Source organism: Salvelinus namaycush, chromosome 33, assembly GCF_016432855.1.
Source record: "Salvelinus namaycush isolate Seneca chromosome 33, SaNama_1.0, whole genome shotgun sequence".
Lineage (NCBI taxonomy): Eukaryota > Metazoa > Chordata > Actinopteri > Salmoniformes > Salmonidae > Salvelinus > Salvelinus namaycush.
The window spans coordinates 1073380-1097282 of record NC_052339.1 but is presented as its reverse complement, the minus strand read 5'-3'; the positions used below and the strand labels follow the sequence as shown (position 1 = coordinate 1097282).

The 23903-nt window shown below is 42.1% G+C and overlaps 1 protein-coding gene across 1 annotated transcript in view; it reads right to left on the bottom strand.

Moving 5' to 3' along the window:
• Nucleotides 1-8512: 8512 nt before the first annotated feature.
• LOC120028079 (DNA topoisomerase 2-binding protein 1-A-like) overlaps nucleotides 8513-23903 on the bottom strand; it is a 44950-nt gene continuing 29559 nt past the window's right edge. The window contains exons 22-27 of the mRNA XM_038973236.1: nucleotides 10933-11075; nucleotides 10740-10842; nucleotides 10196-10359; nucleotides 9766-9984; nucleotides 9383-9544; nucleotides 8513-8785 (exon numbers count right to left, since the gene is read on the bottom strand). Coding sequence (XP_038829164.1) covers nucleotides 8639-8785; nucleotides 9383-9544; nucleotides 9766-9984; nucleotides 10196-10359; nucleotides 10740-10842; nucleotides 10933-11075 — 938 coding nt within the window. The 3' untranslated portion in view covers nucleotides 8513-8638. The remainder of the gene's footprint in view (nucleotides 8786-9382; nucleotides 9545-9765; nucleotides 9985-10195; nucleotides 10360-10739; nucleotides 10843-10932; nucleotides 11076-23903) is intronic.

Below are 23903 nucleotides of genomic sequence, written 5' to 3'. Positions count from 1 at the left end.
AAGTCAGTTAAAATAACAATACCCCAGACCAGATCCGACCCAGACCCGTGACATTATTTAGAACACTGCATCCGAACCCACTCGGGTCCCGGATCGAGTCTTGGGTATTCGTGTACAAGTGAAGAACTATAGTTTAGACATACACATGTTATGCCACCATGTCTGTGTCAGTTTATCAGTTAATTTGACTATTGATTTGATTTATTTATGTCAACAATTTAAGGCAGGGTTTTCCAAACTCGGTCCTCGGGACCCCAAGGGGTGTACACTTTGGTTTTTATTAGAGGTTGACCGATTATGACTTTTCAACGCCGATACCGATAATTGGAGGACCAAAAAAAGCCGATACCGATTAAATTGGACGAAATCGGACGATATATATATATGTAATAATGACAATTACAACAATACTGAATGAACAATGAACAGTTTTATTTTAACTTAATATAATACAATATAATCAAAATTAATGTAGTCTCAAATAAATAATGAAACATGTTCAATTTGGTTTAAATACTGCAAAAACTGTGTAGAAAGTAAAAGTGCAATACGTGCCATGTAAAAGAGCTAACGTTTAAGGTCCTTGCACAGAAAACATGAGAACATATGAAAGCTGGTGGTTCAATATTACCAGTTCTTCAATTTTCCCAGTTAAGAAGTTTTAGGTTGTAGTTATTATAGGACTATTTCTCTCTACACCATTTGTATTTCATAGACCTTTGACTATTGGATGTTCTTATAGACACTATAGTATTGCCAGCCTAATCTCGGGAGTTGATAGGCTTGAAGTCATAAACAGCACTGTGCTTCGAGCATTGCGAAAAGCTGCTGGCAAACGGAGGAAAGTGCGGTTTGAATGAATGCTTACGAGCCTGCTGCTGCCTACCACCACTCAGTCAGACTGCTCTATAAAATATCAAATCATGGACTTAATTATAATATAATAAACACAGAAATACGAGCCTTTGGTCATTAATATGGTCAAATCCGGAAAGTATCATTTCGAAAACAAAACGTTTATTCTTTCAGTGAAATACGGAACCGTTCCGTATTTTATCGAACAGGTGGCAACCCTAAGTCTAAATATTGCTGTTACATTGCACAACTTTAAATGTTATGTCATAATTATGTAAAATTCTGGCAAATTAGTTTACAACGAGCCAGGCGGTCCAAACTGTTGCATATACCCTGACTCTGCTTGCACTGAACGCAAGAGAAGTGACACAATTTCCCTAGTTAATATTGCCTGCTAACATGAATTACTTTTAACTAAATATGCAGGTTTAAAAAATATATACTTCTGTGTATTGATTTTAAGAAAGGCATTGATGTTCATGGTTAAGTACATTTGTGCAAAGATTGCCAAAAAAGCACAATGCGCTTTTGTTAAATCATCACCCGTTTGGCAAAGTTGAAGTAGGCTGTGATTCGATGATAAATTAACAGGCACCGCAGCAAAAGCTAGTTAACCTAGTAATATCATCAACCATGTGTAGTTAACTAATGATTATGTGAAGATTGATGGTTTTTTATAAGATACGTTTAATGCTAGCTAGCAACTTACCTTGGCTCCTTGCAGCCACAAGGTCCTTTTGACGCTGCACTCGCGTAACAGGTGGTCAGCCTGCCACGCAGTTTCCTCGTGGATTGCAATGTAATCGGCATCTAAAAAGGACGATTACCGATTGTTATGAAACCTTGAAATCGGCCCTAATTAATCAGTCATGACGATTAATCGGTCGACCTCTAGTTATAACATCTACCGAAAAGACAGAAATGCAATAGGGGCGATGTTGCGGTCTATATTCAGAACCATATTCCTGTAAAGCTTAGAGACGATCTAATGTTAAATAATGTTGAAGTAATATGGCTACAGGTTCATCTGCCTCACCTAAAGACCATTCTTGTGGGAAGCTGCTATAGACCAAGTGCTAACAGTCAGTATCTGGATAACATGTGTGAAATGCTTGATAATGTATGTGATATCAACAGAGAAGTATATTTTCTGGTTGATTTAAACATTGACTGGCTATCATCAAGCTGCCCACTCAGGAAAAAACTTCAAACTGTAACCAGTGCCTGCAACCTGGATTAGGCTGTCAGTCAACCTACCAGAGCAATTACAAACAGCACAGGAATTAAATCAACAACATATATTGATCACATCTTTACTAACCATGCAGATATTTGCTTTAAAGCAGTATCCAAATCCATAGGATGTAGTGATCACAATATAATAGCCATATCTAGGAAAACCACAGTTCCAAAGGCTGGGCCTAATATAGTGTATAAGAGGTCATACAAGAAGTTTTGTAGTGATTCATATGTTGATGATGTAAAGAATATTTGCTGGTCTGTGGTGTGTAATGAGGAGCAACCAGACGCTGCACTTGACACATTTATGAAACTACTTATTCCAGTTACTAATAAGCACACACCCATTAAGAAAATGACCGTAAAAACTGTTAAATCCCATTGGATTGATGAGGAATTGAAAAATTGTATGGTTGAGAGTGATGAGGCAAAAGGTATGGCAAATAAGTCTGGTAGCCCAACTGATTGGCAAATGTACTGCAAATTAAGAAATCATGTGACTAAACTAAATAATAATAAACTAAACTATGAAACAAAGATAAATTATATAAAGAATGATAGTAAAAAGCTTTGGGGCACCTTAAATGAAATTGTGGGAACAAAAGCCAACTCGGCTCCTTCATTTATTGAATCAGATGGCTCACTCATCACAAAGCCTACTGATATTGCAAACTACTTTAATGACTTTTCATTGGCAAGATAAGCAAACTTAGGGATGACATGCCAGCAACAAACGCTGACACTACACATCCATGTATATCGGACCAAATTATGAAAGACAAGAATTGTACTTTTGAATTCCGTAAAATCAGTGTGGAAGAGGTGAAAATTATTGTTGTCTATCAACAATGACAAGCCACCAGGGTCTGACAATCTAGATGGAAAATTACTGAGGATAATAGCAGACGATATTGCCACATCTTCAATTTAAGCCTACTAGAAAGTGTGTGCCCTCAGGCCTGGAGGGAAGCTAAAGTCATTCCGCTACCAAAGAATAGTAAAGCCCCCTTTACTGGCTCAAACAGCCGACCAATCAGCCTGTTACCAACCCTTAGTAAACTTCTGGCGAAAATTGTGTTTGACCAGATACAATGCTATTTTACAGTAAACAAATTGACAACAGAATTTCAGCATGCTTATAGGGAAGGACCCTCAACAAGCACAGCACTTGATGATAAAATGATTGCGGGGGCTGTCTTGTTAGACTTCAGTGCAGCTTTTGACATTATCGATCATAGTCTGCTGCTGGAAAAACGTATGTGTTATGGCTTTACACCCCCTGCTATAATGTGGATAAAGAGTTACTTGTCTAACAGAACGCAGAGGATGTTCTTTAATGGAAGCCTATCAAATACAATCCAGTTAGAATCAGGAATTCCCCAGGGTAGCTGTTATGGCCCCTTGCTTTTTTCAATTTTTACTAACGACATGCCACTGACTTTGAGTACAGCCAGAGATTCTATGTATGCGGATGACTCAACACTATACACGTCAGCTACTACAGCGACTGAAATGACTGCAGCACTCAACAAAAAGCTGCAGTTAGTTTCAGAGTGAGTGGCAGGGAATAAGTTAGCCCTAAATATTTCTAAAACTAAAAGCATTGTATTTGGAACAAAAGACTCACTAAACCCTAACCTCAACTAAATATTGTTATAAATAATGTGGAACTTGAGCAAGTTGAGATGACTAAACTGCTTGGAGTAACACTAAATTGAACTGTCATGGTCTAAACATATTGATGCAGTAGTAGCTAAGATGGGGAGAAGTCTGTTTATAATAAAGCGATGCTCTGCCTTCTTAACAACACTATCAACAAGGTAGGTCCTACAGGCCCCAGTTTTGTCGCACCTTGACTACTGTTCAGTCGTGTGGTCAGGTGCCACAAAAAAGGACTTTTGCCACAAAAAAGGAAAATTGCAATTTGCATAGAACAGGGCAGCCCGGCTGGCCCTTGGATGTACACAGAGAGCTAATATTAATAATATGCATGTCAAGCTCTACTGGCTGAAAGTGGAGGAGAGATTGACTTCATAACTACTTTTATTTATGAGAGGTATTGACATGTTGAATGCACCGAGCTGTCTGTCCAAACTACTGGCACACAGCTCGGACACCCATGCATACCCCACAAAACATGCCACAAGAGGTCTCTTCACAGTCCCCAAGTCCAGAACAGACTATGGGAGGCACACAGTACTCCATAGAGCCTTGACTACATCAAGTAACTGACGCAGAAGTAAAATTAGATTTAAAAAAAACAAAAAACACCTTATGGAACAGCGGGGACTGTGAAGCAACACAAACATTGGCACAGATACATGCATACACACACAACATACGCACTATACATACACATGGATTTAGTACTGTAGATATGTGGTAGTGGTAGGGGCCTGAGGGCACACAGTGTGTTGTGAAATCTGTGAATGTATTGTAATGTTTTAAAATTGTAGAAACTGCCTTAATTTTGCTGGACCCCAGGAAGAGTAGCTGCTGCTTTGGCAGCAGCTAATGGGGATCTATAATAAATACAAATACCCACCCACCCACACGCATGCATAGACGCCATACACTCACGACATACGCTTCTGCTACTCTCTATTATCTATCCTGTTGCCTAGTCACTTTACCCCTACCTATATGTACAGAACATAGCTACTTCAATTACCTCGTACCCCTGCACATCGACTCAGTACTGATACTCCCTATATATAGCCATGTTATTTGTACTTGTTATTCACTGTGTATTTATTCCTCGTGTTACTATTTCTATTTTTTTATATCTTATCTTTAACTGTGCATTGTTGGAACCTGTAAGTAAGAATTTCACTGTTAGTCTACACCTGTTGTCTATGAAACGTGACAAATACAAAAAAAATTGAGTTCAGATGTGTGGCAAACTCGTTATGGGTGACAATCTATGCTAGATTCGAAAGAGACTGCCGTGTTATTTTGTTTACTTGGTCCCATGGATGTGAATGGTCTCCACATCTCTCATTCTTAGTGTTTCCTGTTTCACTAACCAGTCTCTGAGCTTTACATACATCATGTCAATAGACCCCAAGGAAGCTGTCAGCTACAGATGCCAATGCCCCTTATTGACTCCGCCCCTCCCCCACCATTGTACACACAGCAGTGGATGATTGTCCCCAGAACAAAGAGAGTGGGGGGTTATGTGGAGAACTGAAGACCAACATTCCAATCACAATGCTAAGGGTGTCCAGCAGGTTCATTTAGGCCTGCTACACACTTACTCAACCTGGTCTCAGAGCATTCCGTGTTATTCTGTATGTTCAACACTACCTCAATGTAGCTGAGGAAACAAAGCTTCCAGTTGAAAAGAAGGTCTTCAGTGTGAGGGAGAACGAGACGGTCGCACTTTTTAATAGAGTGACCCTAATTATGCCCTCTGTTCCTGCAGGTCTCAAAAGAGAAAAAATATATACTTTAATGGACGCAAAACTTCGCTGTCTCTTTGGTTGGTTTCAATCGTTTCCCCGTCCCATCTTTGTTCAGTGTGTCAGTTTCACATACACAATAGTTCTCATCAATAACACATTCTATAACCAGTCAACTACAACAATGGATGTATTTTGACATGGAAAATAGCGGTCATGTGGTAAAGCAGTCTCTGTTTGATGAAGTGTTCATTGTTAGCGATGAATATGTTTCAGGGTTCAGTAAACATGACCTAGGTTGTCGACACTGTTTAAAAAAAAACCGTGTCTCATGTTATTCCCCGGTCTCTCACATCAGTGAACTGTAATCAATAGCTGAGGAATGGGTTATTCATTGATTAGAGTTGCCCTACTGATAACATTATTAATTAAAAGAGGGACATGTGAACCTTCAAGGCTCGCAGACAATCGCACACACGGCGCGCGCGGAAATAAACTGTACGGTGGTAGTAAGACTGTGACAAACGCCAGAGTAGCTACATCTAAACGCTATGTTAGTGACCCAGTGATGCATAGGCAATTTTAAATCGGTATCGACTCACGAAAGATGCTACAATATGAGTACACAGAGCCTAGGTGCCACACAAATTAGTTTGCTTACCTATTACACAAGGTGCGTCGGTACTTCCGAGTACTCCGCGTATCCCAGTCAACTGAATCCAAAAAAGCCGCTGTCTCACCACTCCAGTCACGCAAGCCGCACGCACATATTGCCAGTTCCGAACCAGAATGTCACATGAACTACATGTTCAATCCGACCGTGCTCAACACTGCTGCCCTGGGGAGCCATACAGTTTGTTCAAGCGAAACACAATAGGAGAACGGCGGGGGCGCATCCCCTCAAATCCTGGGACCACTGACAACCGTAGATGGATAACAACAAGGTGGAGGCAACAGGCTTGGCTAGCAGTACGAGCATCATATGTGATTAAGCTACCGCGCGGTCCACAAGATATTCATGAGAGGCGGGCAGAGACTCTGTGCCACCCAAGCACGAAAGGACTTGGGTTTTCGTGGCGGGAGTATGGCGGTGGAATTTTAATGAGGACATATTGTTGCAACAGCAGGCACATTTTTTTGTTGTTGTTGTCCTTACTCAGATTAGGGGCTGTTTCATTGTATTCAGAGCATTCATTGTTGCGTTAAGAAAAGAAGTGCAGCCTGCCTGGAGGCCAGTGACAGGGGAGCACTAACAAGCTTACAAAGGTCATATTGACAAATGAAACAAGACCCTCTAACACCCGTATCTGGCCCGCCAGGCACTTCAATCCCGCCCGCGAGACATTAAAAAGTGTTTTTTTGGTACCCCTTTTTTCTCCCCAATTTCGTGGTATCCAATTGTTAGTTACAGTCCTGTCCCATCGCTGCAACTCCCGTACGGACTCGGGAGAGGCGAAGGTCGAGAGCCGTGCATCCTCCGAAACACGACCCAGCCAAGCCGCTTCCCGCTTAACCCGGAAGCCAGCCGCACCAATGTGTCGGACGCGTTGGGACAAGGGCATCTCGGCCTGCCAAACCCTCTCCTAACCAGGACGACGCTGGGCCAATTGTGCGCCGCCTCGTGGGTGACACAGCCTGGGATCGAACCCGGGTCTGTAGTGACACCTCAAGCACTGCGATGCTGTGCGGAGGCCCCGCAAAAAATGCGGCCCTTTTGAATTTCAAAATCCCGATGTGGCCCACGAAACAAAAGTTTGCCCACCCCTGCTCTAATAGATTAAAAAGATTAGGCTAGCCCATTAAATACAAGTGTTGACAGAAAACATCCAAATTGACTCAATTTAATTACATTATTCTTGATGCTTTATGCAGACACCCCACTTTGGAAGGTTTTATCATAGGCCATTCAACTCTCTACCAATATTTGGATTAATTAAATTCACTATGAATGGAGGCTTCTCTTTTTGCAATGTTTATTGGGAAAGGAGATGGGCAGTACACATTTCCACTGCCTCAGGCTCCCATCACCACCAAGGCAACATGGTATTGTTGTGGGAATGTTGTGCTCTCCCCTGGTCTGACTTTCTCATTAGGTTCCTCAGCCCCAGTAGCATCGGTCTTTTAATATGATCTGGTCAAAAGTAGTGCACTATGTAGGGAATAGGGTGTCATTTGGGATCACACGTGGCCAGTGAGGTTGAGGAGGGGGAGAGGGGGAGAGAGCCCTTATCTGTGCCTCCAGAAACAGACCTGGGACAGAGGAATATAATTGGGCTTCCCATTGTGAAAAAAAAAGATTCTGATGTTTACAGAAAGGGAGAGACACAGCTGTTGCTAGAGCAGTACAATTGCTTGGATAAGTAGTCTAACACATGTAGTAGGTTCTGATTTGAGGATGTCTCATTTTGCCATTGGTTTTCTTTGTTCTCCATCCCAGTAAGTAGACCTCTGCCTTGGGTAACCTTTGTCAGCTTGTTTTGTGTATACACATTGAGATATATTTGGAATCTAGTATGCGTGAGACCAATGTTCTATCATGTTAAAATGAACAATGATAGCTTAGAGAGGCAATGGCAGCAGTAAGGTGGTAAGTGGATGCCATGAGTAACGAGGCTGGTGCCAGCAGTGATTGTGTCCTAATGACAGTGATAACTGATGTGTGACAGCATGGGTCAAAGAGACACTGGTGTGACACACCCTGAACCAATGCAATTATCACTGTAGGTAGAATTGATCTCAGAAATGACTCACGTTGTCAATGAGAAAAGGGAGGGGAAAAAAAGTAGGAATGTTACTGCTTTTTCCATCAGTAAACTCAGAGGTGCAAAGCTGAATGGAACAGCATGCGATGCTGTGAAAGGACAATACACTCACTCCAGGTACTATGCTGGGGATTCAAGCCGAATGTAGAGTGCCCTCTACAGGACATAAATTGACAGTGCATCTGTGTTGAGCGCTTGAGAACATTTGTCTCAGACGAAAGCACCAATCAATCACAACGACACGAACACTTGTCAAATACATTTTATTTTCATACAACTAACATTTTTATTTATTTACAGACATATCATAATGGCTTGCAGGGGCATTTCTAAAATGATGGAATTTACTAGTTGACACCAAAGCTCTAAATGACAATGTTTTTACTTGAGGCGAGTCTTCTTCAACTTTGAGGAATCTCCTGATGCTTTGCGCTTGTGGGAGGGTGTGGCGCGGCTGGCATCTGTGCCCGCTGGCAGACATTGGGCAGCTTCAGGCAGATAGTACATCTCTATTGGTGGAATAGGCTCCTGGACAAAATGAGAGACTCATATGAGAGAGGAGTTTTAGTTTCCATCATTTTATTTCTTCTTAAAGGAGCAACATGTTATATTTAAGCCATCATATCAATTCCTTCATGGTTTTTCAAGGACACCGCATAGAAACCGCTAAAATGGCTTAGTACTGGTTCTTACCTTATCATAATCCCAAAAAACATCTGTTGCAAGGACGTGAAAAACTTGTACACAAACAACCGGCCTGGCTAGTAACAAAAAAAAGCGTGCAGTGTCACGCAGCGTTCTAATAAGCATGTTTTACCTGGGTGGATTTCTATTACTTTGCTACTACTGGTATGTAATTGACATTTAGCACTATTTACATGTGGAAATGTTACATGGATAACCTTTAATTCACTGGCCAGGGTGGGTTTTATGGAGAAGGTTGAACACATTGTATTGTTAAATGAAGGAAAGTAACCACTTTATGGATCAAACATTAACCAAGGTTTCACTTTAGACTTTCCCAAAATTACTGATATAAACCGCCTTTAAAGTAGTCCGACAACAAAAAATGCCTTCCGCAGTCTCTTTGAGGCAGTTATGCATTTTAGTTACAGTCCCACTAACCTGGATGAGGTAGTCTGCAATGAACTCTGGCTTTAGGCATTTGACCCCCTGGGACATGGCCTCTGGCACGTCCACCCGGAAGTCTCCTGGCTTCAACCGACTGAACTCTGCAAACAGGTGGGTGGTTTCCTTGTACAGAGATGGAGAGGGCCTGGGGAGAACCTGGAGAGAGGGTAAGGGAGAGGAAAGAAAGATTGGAAGAAGAGAGATTATGAGAGAGGGTGGATGGGATTGACATTCAGAAGTGTACACGTGTCAATATCTACAAAGGCAAGTATGAAAGAGAAAAGCAGTAGTTTCTTAGTAGTTTTACCCATACTAAGACGCAGTAAGCGAAGAGAAGATCGAGGTACAGTATGACAGAGTAAGAGCTTTGTTTGAACCTTTGCTCCACCAGACTGCAGGAGTCGTCTGAACCCTGACTCTCTGGTCTGGTCGATGTTCAGCATGACGGTCCAACCGCTGAACGATCCCTCCTGGTCATTGCGGTCCTGCAGGTTCCTCCTCCAGCGCATGGCGGCCAACGCCAGCCTCTTCTGCTGGGAGCTGATGGACGGTAGCACATCCAGGATGGAGCTACTGCCCCACTCATACTCATCCTCCTGGAACACACAGTCAAGATATATAAACAATATGTTTTTTTACTGAGTTGTCCTTCTTGGCCAGGTATCCCTTGTGAAATATGTCTTCTGACCTCATCGGGACTTCCTGGTTAAATTAAGGTTTAATATAACAAGCTGGGCCTAGATGCATGTGGAAGAAATATTGGCATGTTGTGGTGGTGTGGTGATGCACTGACGGCCAGATCGTGACCTGGATGAAGTGTCCCACGGAGCGACAGGCCTCCAGGTAGGAGCGGTGCAGGATCCACTTCCCCGCGGCCATGGCTGCCAGGTACTTCTCATTCCTCAGAGGGGTCCCCACAATGATGTGGGAGCAGCTGGGGTCAAAGCACTGCTTGTCCAGCACCACACCACCTATAGGGACCCCAGAGGAACAAAGACATGTAGAGTCAGAAAGACACACACAGACAAATGCAATAGGGGGACTCACATAGATACAGATGACAGACCGTCTCTGATGAGAAAGAAATAATCAAGTGTTTTCAGACCACTGCAGATAAACAAGTAGGGGTGTCCCCCAAATGGCACCATATTTAGTGCACTACTTTTGACCAGAATCCTATGGGCTGTGGTCAAAAGTAGCGCACTCTATAGGGATTAGGGTGCAAATTTGAGACGCAACCAAGGAGTTAAGGCTACTTCCGACCACTGAGATGTAATACAGAGACAACAGGGCAAATACAGTCCAGTTAGGTGGTTACAGACAGGAAGGAGGGTGGAGGATTGAGACTCACCCAGCTCGTCTATGAGGGCGGTGTAGTCTATCCTCTCCTGGGGGATAAGGGAGGACAGCTGGAATCGAGGAGGCTTCTTCTCCGCCACACTCTCCTCTTCAGTCTGTGGAGAGAACAAAGAATCGATTCAACACATCAACATTTACTTATATTATCACTTTACAAGAGAGAAGGAGGCTGCGTGTGTGGTTACCTGTGGCTCTGGGGGCACGGGAGAGTTGGCGAGAGGGAAGGCGATGCTAGGGGATATAGGGGTGAGGAGGTCAGGCTCTGGCTTCTCCACTAGCAGGGTCATCACTCTCTGACCCATCTGCTGGTCAGTGACATCACACACCGCTGGATCGAAGGGGTCAAAGGTCAATGAAAGTTGAATATAATGTCTTCATATCTCAAAATCATTGTCATGTGGTTAATTAAAATTCTATCTAAATGAAAATGATACAAACCATTGCCAACTATGTAAAAATAGTCTACATAAAGCCAACAAATAAAACATTGCAGCCTGCAGGTCGAAAATATCCTGAAAGGATATCTATTTGATCAAATCACATTGGCTACACATGGCCTGTCTGAAACAACCTTGCAACATTGTATAAAATATTCTTGGCCCTCAGTTTCCCGCCAGTGAGCTCTGGACAGACACAGCTGTAGGCCATTTGCACAAGGGATAAGAAGCAGTGCTTGACTTGGGCAGGAGCTCACCAGAGCGGAGTACCGGAACCTCACATTTTCTAATGGATGAGCTCCTGTTCCTCTTATAGAATATTAGCTCAAACGTATTGTGGAGCTCCTGCACCTAAATATAAACAGTACCAGCATCCAAAATGAGTACCTATTTCAGTCCAAGTCAAGCACTGATAAGGCTATTTTACAACGTTTCTACTGGATCAGAGCATATCATTTTTCCCTTTCACGCCGAGTGGTTATCGAAAGGGAGAGCGCTGGAAAGATTTTTCAAATTCATTGAGGAACGATTGTAATTCTCAATGGATGTAAAAACCTGTTTGAGGTGAAGAAAACATTACTTTGAGAAGCTCCACAGGTCATTGGTGGTGGTGCATTAAGCTAATCAGAAATACTTTCAGATCCCCAAATGGGCACATTTATTTGCGCGCAGGCCAGGTAGCTTATAGGCCTACTTCTATGCACGTCCTTACTCAACATTGACAGAAGCGTTCCAAACAAAAGACAATGACTACATTGACTGAACTAGTAAATGGAATTAAATAAACCAAAACTTGTTTCTCACAAATGTAGCATAGGTTGCGCACTCTGCCAACAATGTGGCCACTCCAACAATGAGAACAGGACGGACAACTGGAATAATAATATTAAATGCATTAAAAGAAATTACCGTAACCAAATTAACAAACATAGTAGATTAGAAATTATAGGAATTAACGGTAAATGTACTACTGGTGATATACAGTGCATTTGGAAAGTATTCAAACCCCTCAACTTTTTCCACATTTTGTTACGTTACAGCCTCATTCTAAAACTGATTAAATACCTTTTTCCCCCCTCAATCTACACACAATACCCCATAACGACAAAGCAAAAACAGTTTTACATTTTTTTTTTTTGCAAATGTATTACAAATAAGTATTCAAACCCTTTGCTACGAGACTCGAAATTGAGCTCAGGTGCATCCTGTTTCCATTGATCATCCTTGAGATGTTTCTACAAATTGATTGGAATCTACCTATGATAAATTCAATTGATTGTAAAAGATTTGGAAAGACACACACCTGTCTATATAAGGTCACACAGCTGACACTGCATGTCAAAGCAATAACCAAGCCATGAGGTCGAAGGAATTGTCCATAGACCTCCGAGAAAGGATTGTGTCGAGGTACAGATCTGGGGAAGGGTAACAAAAAAAAAAATCCATCATTGAAGGTCCCCAAGAACACAGTGGCCTCCATCATTCTTGAATGGAAGAAGTTTGGAACCACAAGATTCTTCCTACAGCTGGCCGCCCAGCCAAACAGCAATTCGAGGGAGAAGGGCCTTGGTCAGGGAGGTGACCAAGAACCCGATGGCCACTCTGACAGAACTCCAGAGTTCCTCTGTGGAGATGAGAGAAGCTTCCAGCACTCCACCAATCAGGACTTTATGGTAAAGTGGCCAGACGGAAGCCACTCCTCAGTAAAAGGCACATGACAGCCCGCTTGGAATTTGCCAAAAGGAACCTAAAGGACTCTCCGACCATGAGAAACAAGATTATTTGGTCTGATGAAACCAAGATTGAACTCATTGGCCTGAATGCAAAGCATCACGTTTGGAGGAAATCTGACACCATCCCTACGGTGAAGCATCATGTTGTGGGGATGTTTGTCCAGAGGTAGGGACAGGGAGACTAGTCAGGATCGAGGGAAAGATGAATTGAGCAAAGTACAGACAGATCCTTGATGAAAACCTGCTCCAGAGTGCTCAGGACCTCAGACTGGGTCGACGGTTCACCTTCCAACAGCACAACGACCCTAAGCACACAATATCCTTGAGTGGCCCAGCCAGATATCTTCTCTCTGAAGAGACCTGAAAATAGCTGTGCAGCGACGTTCCCCATCTAACCTGACAGAGATTGAGAGGATCTGCAGAGAAGACTGGGAGAAACTCCCCAAATACAGATGTGCCAAGCTTGTAGCGTCATACCCAAGAAGACTCAAGGCAGTAATCGCTGCCAAAGGTGCTTCAACAAAGTACTGAGTAAAGGTTCTGAGTAGTTATGAAAATGTGATATTTATTAGTATATCTTCTTATGGCTGCAAGGCAAAGTGTTGAGTAGCCAGTGAAATCGTGCCCATTTCAAACGGCCTCCTACTCAAATCTTGCTCGTACAATATGGATATTATTATTCTTTTTGGATAGAAAACACTCTCTAGTTTCTAAAACAGTTGGAATTATTTCTCTGAGTGAAACAGAAGTCCTTCTGCAGCACTTTTCCTGACCAGGAAGTGAAATGTCAGAAATCGATGCTCTTTTCAACTTGATGCCTATACATGGTCTTGACACTTAGGAGTCTACTTACACTCCATACGCCTTCCTATTGGTGTCAAGAGGATGTGAGAGAAGAAATTTTGTGCTCATCTTGGTCTGTGGTGGAAAAAAACCTATTTCTTTGACGTGACCGTCCACTTCCGGTACTCTGAAGGAAGTGGGATTGACTTCTGTTTTGCTGCCGTAACGGACGAAAACTATCCCCGGCTCGAATTTCTTTTGATACATGTGACCATATCATCGTAATGTATGTTTTTTCAATATAGTTTAATCAGATTATTGAAATTTTTTCGGGAGTTTTGCCGTGTTCCGTCCTCTGACTGTGTTTACGTTGGAGAAATTTGTGCCACTCGGCTAGTGCCAATGCTAAGTGAAGAGGGAAATTTGCCATTCTGAATCCAAACAACGACTCATCTGGACAGAGGACACCTTGTTCAACATTCTGATGAAAGATCAGCAAAAGTAAGACCCATTTTATGATGTTATTTCATATATCTGTCGTGCATGTGAACTGGCCGTGGGCGCCCAAGTGTTTCTGTCTATTGTGGCTACGCTAATATAGCGATACATTTTGTTTTCGCTGTAAAACATTTAATAAATCGGAAATATTGTTTGGAATCACAAGATGCCTGTCTTTCAATTGCTGCACACTATGCATTTTTCAGAAATGTTTTATGATGAGTAATTAGCTATTTGACGTTGGTGTCTGTAAATATTATGGCTGCTTTCGGTGCAATTTCTGATTGTAGCTGAAATGTAAACTATGGTTTATACATGAAATATGCAAATTTTTCGAACAAAACATATGCTATACAATAAATATGTTATCAGACTGTCATCTGATGAATTTGTTTCTTGGTTAGTGGCTATTTATATCTTTATTTGGTCGAATTTGTGATAGCACCTGATGGAGTAAGAAACTGATGGAGTTAGAAAAGTGGTGTCTTTTGCTAACGTGGTTAGCTAATAGATTTACATATTTTGTCTTCCCTGTAAAACATTTTAAAAATCGGACATGTTGGCTTGATTCACAAGAAGTGTATCTTTCATCTGGTGTCTTGGACTTGTTAATGTGTGAAAGTTAAATATTTAAAAAAAATATATTTTGAATTTCGCGCCCTGCACTTGAGCTGGATGTTGTCATAGGTGTACCGGTGTCGGGCTGCAGCCATAACAGGATATATATATTTTTGTGCAACAATTCCTAAAAACCTGTTATTGCTTTGTCATTATAGGGTATTGTGTGTAGATTGAAGAGGAAATAAACAGTTGGTCCATTTTAGAACAAGGCTGTAAACGTTTTTTCTTTATTTTTTTTACTATTTTCTACATTGTAGAATAATAGTGAAGACATCAAAACCATGAAATAAACACATGGAATCATGTAGTAACCAAACAAAAGTGTTAAAACAAATAAAAATATATTTTAGATTCTTCAAAGTAGCCACCCTTTGCCTTGACAGCTTTGCACACGCTTGGCATTCTCTCAACCAGCTTCATGAGGAATGCTTTTCAACAGTCTTGAAATAGTTCCCACATATGCTGAGCACTTGTTGGCTGCTTTTCCTTCACTCTGCAGTCCAACTCATCCCAAACCATCTCAATACGGTGGAGGTCAGGTGATTGTGGAGGCCAGATCATCTGATGCAGCACTCCATCACTGTCCTTCTTGGTCAAATAGCCCTAACACAGCCTGGAGCTGCGTTTTGAGTCGTTGTCCTGTTGAAAAACAAATGATAGCAGGGACTAAGCACAAACCAGATGAGAAGGCGTATCGCTGCAGAATGCTGTAGTAGCCATGCTGGTTAAGTGTGCCTTGAATTCTAAATAAATCACAGACAGTGTCACCAGCAAAGCACCCCCACACCATCCCACCACATCCTTCATGATTTACGGTGGGACCCACACATGTGGAGATTATCCGTTCACCTACTCTGCGTCTCACAAAGACATGGCGGTTGGAACCAAAAATCTCAAATTTGGACTCATCAGACCAAAGGACAGATTTCCACCGGTCTAATGTCCATTCCTCATTTTTATTGGCCCAAGCAAGTTTCTTCTTCTTATTGGTGTCTTTTAGTAGTTATTTCTTTGCAGCAATTTGACCATGAAGGCCTGATTCACGCAGACTCCTCTGAACAGTTGATGTTGAGATGTGTGTTACTTGAACTTTGTGAAGGATTTATTTGGGCTGAAATCTGAGGTGCAGTTAACTCTAACTTATCCTCTGCAGCAGAAGTAATTTTGGGTCTTCCTTTCCTGTGGTGGTCCTCATAAGAGCCAGTTTCATCATAGCGCTTGTTGGTCTTTGCGACTGCACTTGAAGAAACGTTCAAAGTTCTTGACATTTTCCGGATTGACTGACCTTCATGACTTAAAGTAATGATAGACTGTCGTTTCTTTGCTTATTTGAGCTGTTCTTGCCATAATATGGACTTGTTCTTTTACCAAATAGGGCTATCTTCTGTATACCATCCTTACCTTGTCACAACACAAATGATTTGCCATAACCCAATAAGGAAAGAAATTGAACAAATTCACTTTTAACAAGGCACACCTGTTAATTGAAATGCATTCCTGATGACTACCTCATGAAGCCGGTTGAGAGAATGCCAAGAGTGTGCAAAGCTGTCATCAAGGCAAAGGGTAACTACTTTGAAGAAACTCAAATATATGTTTAATTGTTTAACACTTCTTTGGTTACTACATATGTGCTATTTTATAGTTTTGTTGTCTTCGCTATTATTCTACAATGTAGAAAATAGTAAAAATAAAGAAAAACCCTGGAATGAGTAGGTGCCCAAACTTTTGACTGGTACGTTATATTTGTTAATCAATCAAATGTATTTATAAAGCTTCTTACATCAGCTGATGTCACAAAGTGCTGTACAGAAACCCAGCCTAAAATCCCAAACAGCAAGCAATACAGGTGTAGAAGCACGGTGGCTAGGAAAAACTGCTCGACTAAAACAATCTAGGTTAACCAAGAGCCTAACAACCAAACAATCAACTAATTGGGGTCAGCCCTATTATGTCTCAGTGTGCAGTTTGATGTTAGTTGCTAACTACCGTTAGCGCAATAGATACCATAGACTTCCAGTCATTGCGCTACCGCTAGTTAGCAATGGCTGGTGAAACTACCTCTAACTTCCTTTATACTGGATGTGATACCATGGACATATAACTTTTTTCTTCTTTTTTTCCTTCTTTTTAATTTTACCCCCCTTTTCTCCCCAATTCCCCATCCGGTGATTTTGCAGAGAGCCACATCAATTTACAGAAATACTCATAATAAACATTGATAAAAGATACAAGTATTATACATGGAACTTTAGATAAACCTCTCCTTAATGCAACCGCTGTATCAGATTTTTAAAAAACTTTATGGAAAAAGCACACCATGCTATAATCTGAGTACAGCGCTCAGAGACCAAAACAAGCCATACAGATATCCGCCATGTTGTGGAGTCAACAGAAGTCAGAAATAGCATTATAAATATTCACTTACCTTTGGAGATCTTCATCAGAATGCACTCCCAGGAATCCCAGTTCCACAATAAATGTTTGTTTTGTTCGAGAATGTCCATAATTTATGTCCAAATAACTCCTTTTTGTTCGTGCTTTAAGTTCCAAAATCCAAATTGATGACGCGCAGGCCAGACAAAAAGTAAAAAAATTCCATTACAGTTCGTAGAAACATGTCAAACGATGTATAGAATCAAACTTTAGGATGTTTTTAACATAAATCTTCAATAATGTTTCAACCGGAGAATTCCTTTGTTTGTAGAAATGCGATGGAACGCAGCTAACTCTCACGGGGGCGCGCCTGAGTGAGCTCGTGGCACTTTGCCAGAGCCCTGACTCAATCAGCTCCCATTCCCCCCTCCTTCACAGTAGAAGCATCAAACAAGGTTCTAAAGACTGTTGACATCTAGTGGAAGCCTTAGGAAGTGCAATATGACCCCATAGACACTGTATATTGGATAGGCAAACCTACAACCCTCAGATTTCCCACTTCCTGGTTGGATTTTTTCTCAGGTTTTTGCCTGCCATATGAGTTCTGTTATACTCAGACATCATTCAAACAGTTTTAGAAACTTCAGAGTGTTTTCTATCCAAATCTACTAATAATATGCATATCTTAGCTTCTGGGACTGAGTAGTTTACTCTGGGCACCTTATTCATCCAAGCTACTCAATACTGCCCCCAGCCATAAGAAGTTTTAACAGGCAACATTTGGTTATTATAATATGTATTGAAAAGCTGTGTAATATCACTTAGCAATGCAAGTCATTACACTATTCTTTAGAATTGCATTGTATTAATTGCATAGTTTTTGTTTCTAAAGTACGTAATTTTAAGAAGATTTGAAAATAGGACGCTACCCCTTTAAGAAGAACCTTCCAAAAGAGATACTGACATCAGTGGTGCCATGTTCACGGTTTTCCTGCCAAATTGGGCAACGTTGAAAACTATTTCGCGGGTGAACAGTTATTGGTCGTTTTTGCAGGTTTTTGGGCTATTTCCTTGTTGCACCGCTGCCACCATGGCATTTCTTTTAAACTGCATTCTAATGTTGACTTTGCTTAAAGAAACAGTATCAAATTAAGTGTTTATTGAAGGTTCAGTTCTTGGGTCTCGGGGACTGCCCAAGTGGAAATTTGAAATGGAAGTGATGGATCTCGCACAGGTGGTTATTTTTAATGCGGAAAAGTCCTCAATGAAACTGACATTAAATGTGGAGAATGATACATTTGCCTCTGTTGGCCATCAAGTAGCCTATTATTTTATATGCCATTGTAGGCTACCATTTGATATTTTGAAATGATATCACTGGAGTCATTGCAAATCAATTTACCACTTGTGTAGGCTACCTGGAACTGGCAAAATAATTTTATAAATAGCCTATAACTTCAGTTTGTTGTTGTAGCCTTATGTTAACATGCAATTATTATTCTTGGACATGTTAAGTTAATTAAATTGGAAGTTATCAAAGCTCTATCGCAGTTGCTGATCAGTTGATAGAACGCATTAGATTGACCGTAACAGTAGTCAGACTAGGCTACAGGTATTTATATATACACTGCTCAAAAAAATAAAGGGAACACTTAAACAACACAATGTAACTCCAAGTCAATCACACTTCTGTGAAATCAAACTGTCCACTTAGGAAGCAACACTGATTGACAATAAATTTCACATGCTGTTGTGCAAATGGAATAGACAAAAGGTGGAAATTATAGGCAATTAGCAAGACACCCCCAATAAAGGAATGGTTCTGCAGGTGGTGACCACAGACCACTTCTCAGTTCCTATGCTTCTTGGCTGATGTTTTGGTCACTTTTGAATGCTGGCGGTGCTTTCACTCTAGTGGTAGCATGAGACGGAGTCTACAACCCACACAAGTGGCTCAGGGAGTGCAGTTCATCCAGGATGGCACAACAATGCGAGCTGTGGCAAAAAGGTTTGCTGTGTCTGTCAGCGTAGTGTCCAGAGCATGGAGGCGCTACCAGGAGACAGGCCAGTACATCAGGAGACGTGGAGGAGGCCGTAGGAGGGCAACAACCCAGCAGCAGCACCGCTACCTCCGCCTTTGTGCAAGGAGGTGCACTGCCAGAGCCCTGCAAAATGACCTCCAGCAGGCCACAAATGTGCATGTGTCTGCTCAAACGGTCAGAAACAGACTCCATGAGGGTGGTATGAGGGCCCGACGTCCACAGGTGGGGGTTGTGCTTACAGCCCAACACCGTGCAGGGCGTTTGGCATTTGCCAGAGAACACCAAGATTGGCAAATTCGCCACTGGCGCCCTGTGCTCTTCACAGATGAAAGCAGGTTCACACTGAGCACATGAGCACATGTGACAGACGTGACAGAGTCTGGAGACGCCGTGGAGAACGTTCTGCTGCCTGCAACATCCTCCAGCATGACCGGTTTGGCGGTGGGTCAGTCATGGTGTGGGGTGGCATTTCTTTGTGGCGCCGCACAGCCCTCCATGTGCTCGCCAGAGGTAGCTTGACTGCCATTACGTACCGAGATGAGATCCTCAGACCCCTTGTGAGACCATATGCTGACACATGCACCTTTGTGGCCTGCTGGAGGTCATTTTGCAGGGCTTTGGCAGGGCACCTCCTTGCACAAAGGCGGAGGTAGCGGTCCTGCTGCTGGGTTGTTGCCCTCCTACGGCCTCCTCCACGTCTCCTGATGTACTGGCCTGTCTCCTGGTAGCGCCTCCATGCTCTGGACACTACGCTGACAGACACAGCAAACCTTTTTGCCACAGCTCGCATTGATGTGCCATCCTGGATGAACTGCACTCCCTGAGCCACTTGTGTGGGTTGTAGACTCCGTCTCATGCTACCACTAGAGTGAAAGCACCGCCAGCATTCAAAAGTGACCAAAACATCAGCCAGGAAGCATAGGAACTGAGAAGTGGTCTGTGGTCACCACCTGCAGAACCATTCCTTTATTGGGGGTGTCTTGCTAATTGCCTATAATTTCCACCTTTTGTCTATTCCATTTGCACAACAGCATGTGAAATTTATTGTCAATCAGTGTTGCTTCCTAAGTAGACAGTTTTATTTCACAGAAGTGTGATTGACTTGGAGTTACATTGTGTTGTTTAAGTGTTCCCTTTATTTTTTTGAGCAGTGTATATATATTTTTTAAACGTAAAAAAAAAAACAGGCTGTTGTTGACAAGCATATTCAGTTCATATACATATTATTAATATTTAATTATGTGACTGAAATTACAACCCAATCCTCAGTAGCCTATTCCAGCAGGCTATTGGGAAACAAGCACTTACCTCAAAATCGCCTTGCTATTCATGTTGAATAAATGTGTCTGTTAATTTGAACTAAGCAAACTGCTAAATCGTTCAGTTTACATCTTGCCTACATCTTGTCTTGGCTACTGTAGACTATATGAAATGAGATGTAGGCTATCAGGGGCTATAGGCTACCTGATTTTAGCCTGTAGCCTATGCCTATTGAAATGACAAGTTAATCTTGCAAATAGGCCATTTATAACAGTTTGTAGTCTTAACATATGGCACATCACAGCACAATTACCAGAAAATAGTCTAACATTAGTTTGTTCATGTTCGTCTAAGTGTTCAGAGATTTTGAGGTCCTCTGTCCAACTTTAATGACTCAAACTCTGTCGGATTTATTTATAGTTTTGGACATGCGCAAATGGGATTTATTTACAATTATAAACCTGGTTCGAGCCCTGAATACTGATTGGCTGAAAGCCGTGGTATATCAGACAATATACCACTGGTATGACAAAAAAAATACTTTTTACTCTTCAAATTACGTTTGTGACCAGTTTATAATAGCAATAATGCACCCCGGGGGATTGTGGTCTATGGCCAATATACCACGGCTGCGTCATCCATAATTACAGCCCTTAGCCGTGGTATATTGGCCATATACCATACCCTCTTGTGCCTTATTGCTTAATCATAGCAATCAAACAAGTTAAAATCAACATCCATTGATGGAAAATTATCTGGCGAGTTTAATAAGGGCAAATTATCTTTTCTCTTGCGACATATTCAAAGGCCTTTTGGGCGGGTTTTGAGTGGTAATTGGGCTTGACATTTTTTCTAGACCTGGCAACCCTGATTGACATGGCTACAGTAGGCTAGCCAATATGAATGCTAGGTGTCTTTTTGTAGCTTTCTTTATGCAGACTAGCATCAGCAGCCAGCATATTTGCATTGAGCATCCTATGGCATTGAGGAGTACACCACATGCGTCATTGGCTTCATCAATAAGTGCATCGATGACGTCGTCCCCACAGTGACTGTACGTACATACCCCAACCAGAAGCCATGGATTACAGGCAACATCCGCACTGAGCTAAAGGCTAGAGCTGCCGCTTTCAAGGAGCGGGACACTAACCCGGAAGCTTATAAGAAATCCCGCTGTGCCCTCCGATGAACCATCAAATAGGCAAAGCTTCAATACAGGACTAAGACTAAGGCAGGGCTTGCAAACCATTTCAGACAACAAAGGGAAGCACAGCAGAGAGCTGCCCAGTGACACGAGCCTACCAGACGAGCTTAACTACTTCTATGCTCGCTTCGAGGCAAATAACACTGAAACATGCATAAGAGCACCGGCTGTTCCGGAAGACTGTGTGATCACGCTCTCCGCAGCCAATGTGAGTAAGACCTTTAATAAACACGTCAACATTCACAAGGCCTCTCCCTGTCTGTAAGTCTGTAATACCAACATGTTTTAAGCAGACCACCATAGTCCTTGTGCCCAAGAACACTAAGGTAACCTGCTTAAATGACTACCGACCCATAGCACTCACATCTGTAGCCATGAAGTGCTTTGAAAGGCTGGTCATGGCTCACAACACCATTATCCCAGAAACACTAGACCCACTCCAATTTGCATACCGCCCTAACAGATTCACAGAAGATGCAATCACTATTGCACTCCACACTGCCCTTTCCCACCTGGACAAAAGGAACACCTATGTGAGAATGCTATTCATTGACTACAGCTCAGCGTTCAACACCATAGTGCCCTCAAAGCTCATCAATAAGCTAAGGTCCCTGGGACTAAATACTTCCCTTTTGCAACTTGATCCTGGACTTCATGGCGGGCTGCCCCCTGGTGGTAAGGGTAGGTAACAACACATCCGCCACGCTGATCAACACAGGGGCCCCTCAGGGGTGCGTGCTCAGTCCCCTCCTGTACTCCCTGTTCACTTATTCATATTTTTTTTTAAACTGCATTGTTGGTTAGGGGCTTGTAAGTAAGCATTTCACTCTAAAGTCTACACCTGTTGTTTTTTGCGCATGTGACTAATAAAATGTGATATTGCTAGTATTTTCATTATTGAAGGTTTACATTTGTAAATCACTGTCCCTAAAATAAATTAGCTCATCGAGTAGATTGATAGGTGCTTCATTTTGCTCTGGGCAGCTGGCGTGTGCTGTGTGAAGCCATCAACTCATGTACTGCTTGAGAAGTTGTGACTCGCGGGAGCGTGGTGGTCCTTGAACGAACAACCAAATATATTCTCCCAATACAAATAGCATGACATTTACGCATGTAGTCTTCAATGGTTTTCAATGGTAGACTGCGACAGAGCAGGTAAATGTTGAACTGGAATTAAAAAAAATGCATTGATTGAAAGATGAACTGAGGTCCACACTCCAGTCCAGTCGGTAGCAGTAATGCACCTTAAAGTTGGTTGCCAACCGCCATATAAAGTCCAAAGAAGAAGAAGCCTGAGAGATTACTAGAAACAACCTCGGTTTACCCTTTTATGTGTGGATTAATTGTCGGAGTAGAGGACCTTGTGCATTTCAGGTAAAATAACAACCCAATGTTTATATCCCAGGACAAATTAGCTAGCAACAGCAAGCTAGCTAGCTAAATTGCCATGAATTTTTCATGCGTTTCGACCTGTACCCAAGGTTCAGAGTTTGTTTTGATATTTCAACCTGCGTGTCCTGTCCGCGTGAGACGGTGCGCGCCTGGTCTAGTCAGCATGTAAGTGGATTTCAACTCATCGTTACCACATTATATGGGACATGCAACACACACCCAGGTACTGAGAGGCGGGACAGACAGCAGTTTTTCCTTGTCATCGCTCACTTTGTGACTGACAGGCACCTGTTCTATCAATAGATTGCTAGAAGATGTATGTCTTTCATTTTAGCTGGAGACGGCTCGGCAGACTTTTTTAGCGACTTGACAAGTACCCTAGTTCATTTAAGTGGAAAAAGTACCCGGCTGAAAATGTGTCTAATTGGCTGTATAACCGACAACTGGTGCTAGTGGAAAACATTGCATTCTCTACTGTCACCTCATATGAAACATTTGAGTATATAGCCACTTTTTAAATGTTATTTTTGTGGTGTTATTTGCATATTGCATTCTGATTAGCCATATGCTAATGAGGGCCTGTGGGAATGTAGGTGTTCATGAGGAAAGAATCTCTCTCTCTCTCATATGGCTTGTAATGTGTAGCAACATCATGTTAGCAATAAATGTCCCTTCATAAACATACACCGTTAGTAGTTATTTTACTCACGTACAGACAAGTTTGATTGCAAGACAATTTTCACTGTCCAAATACATATGGAGGGGAGTGTATATAGGGAATAGGGTGCCATTTGGAACACAAACATACAA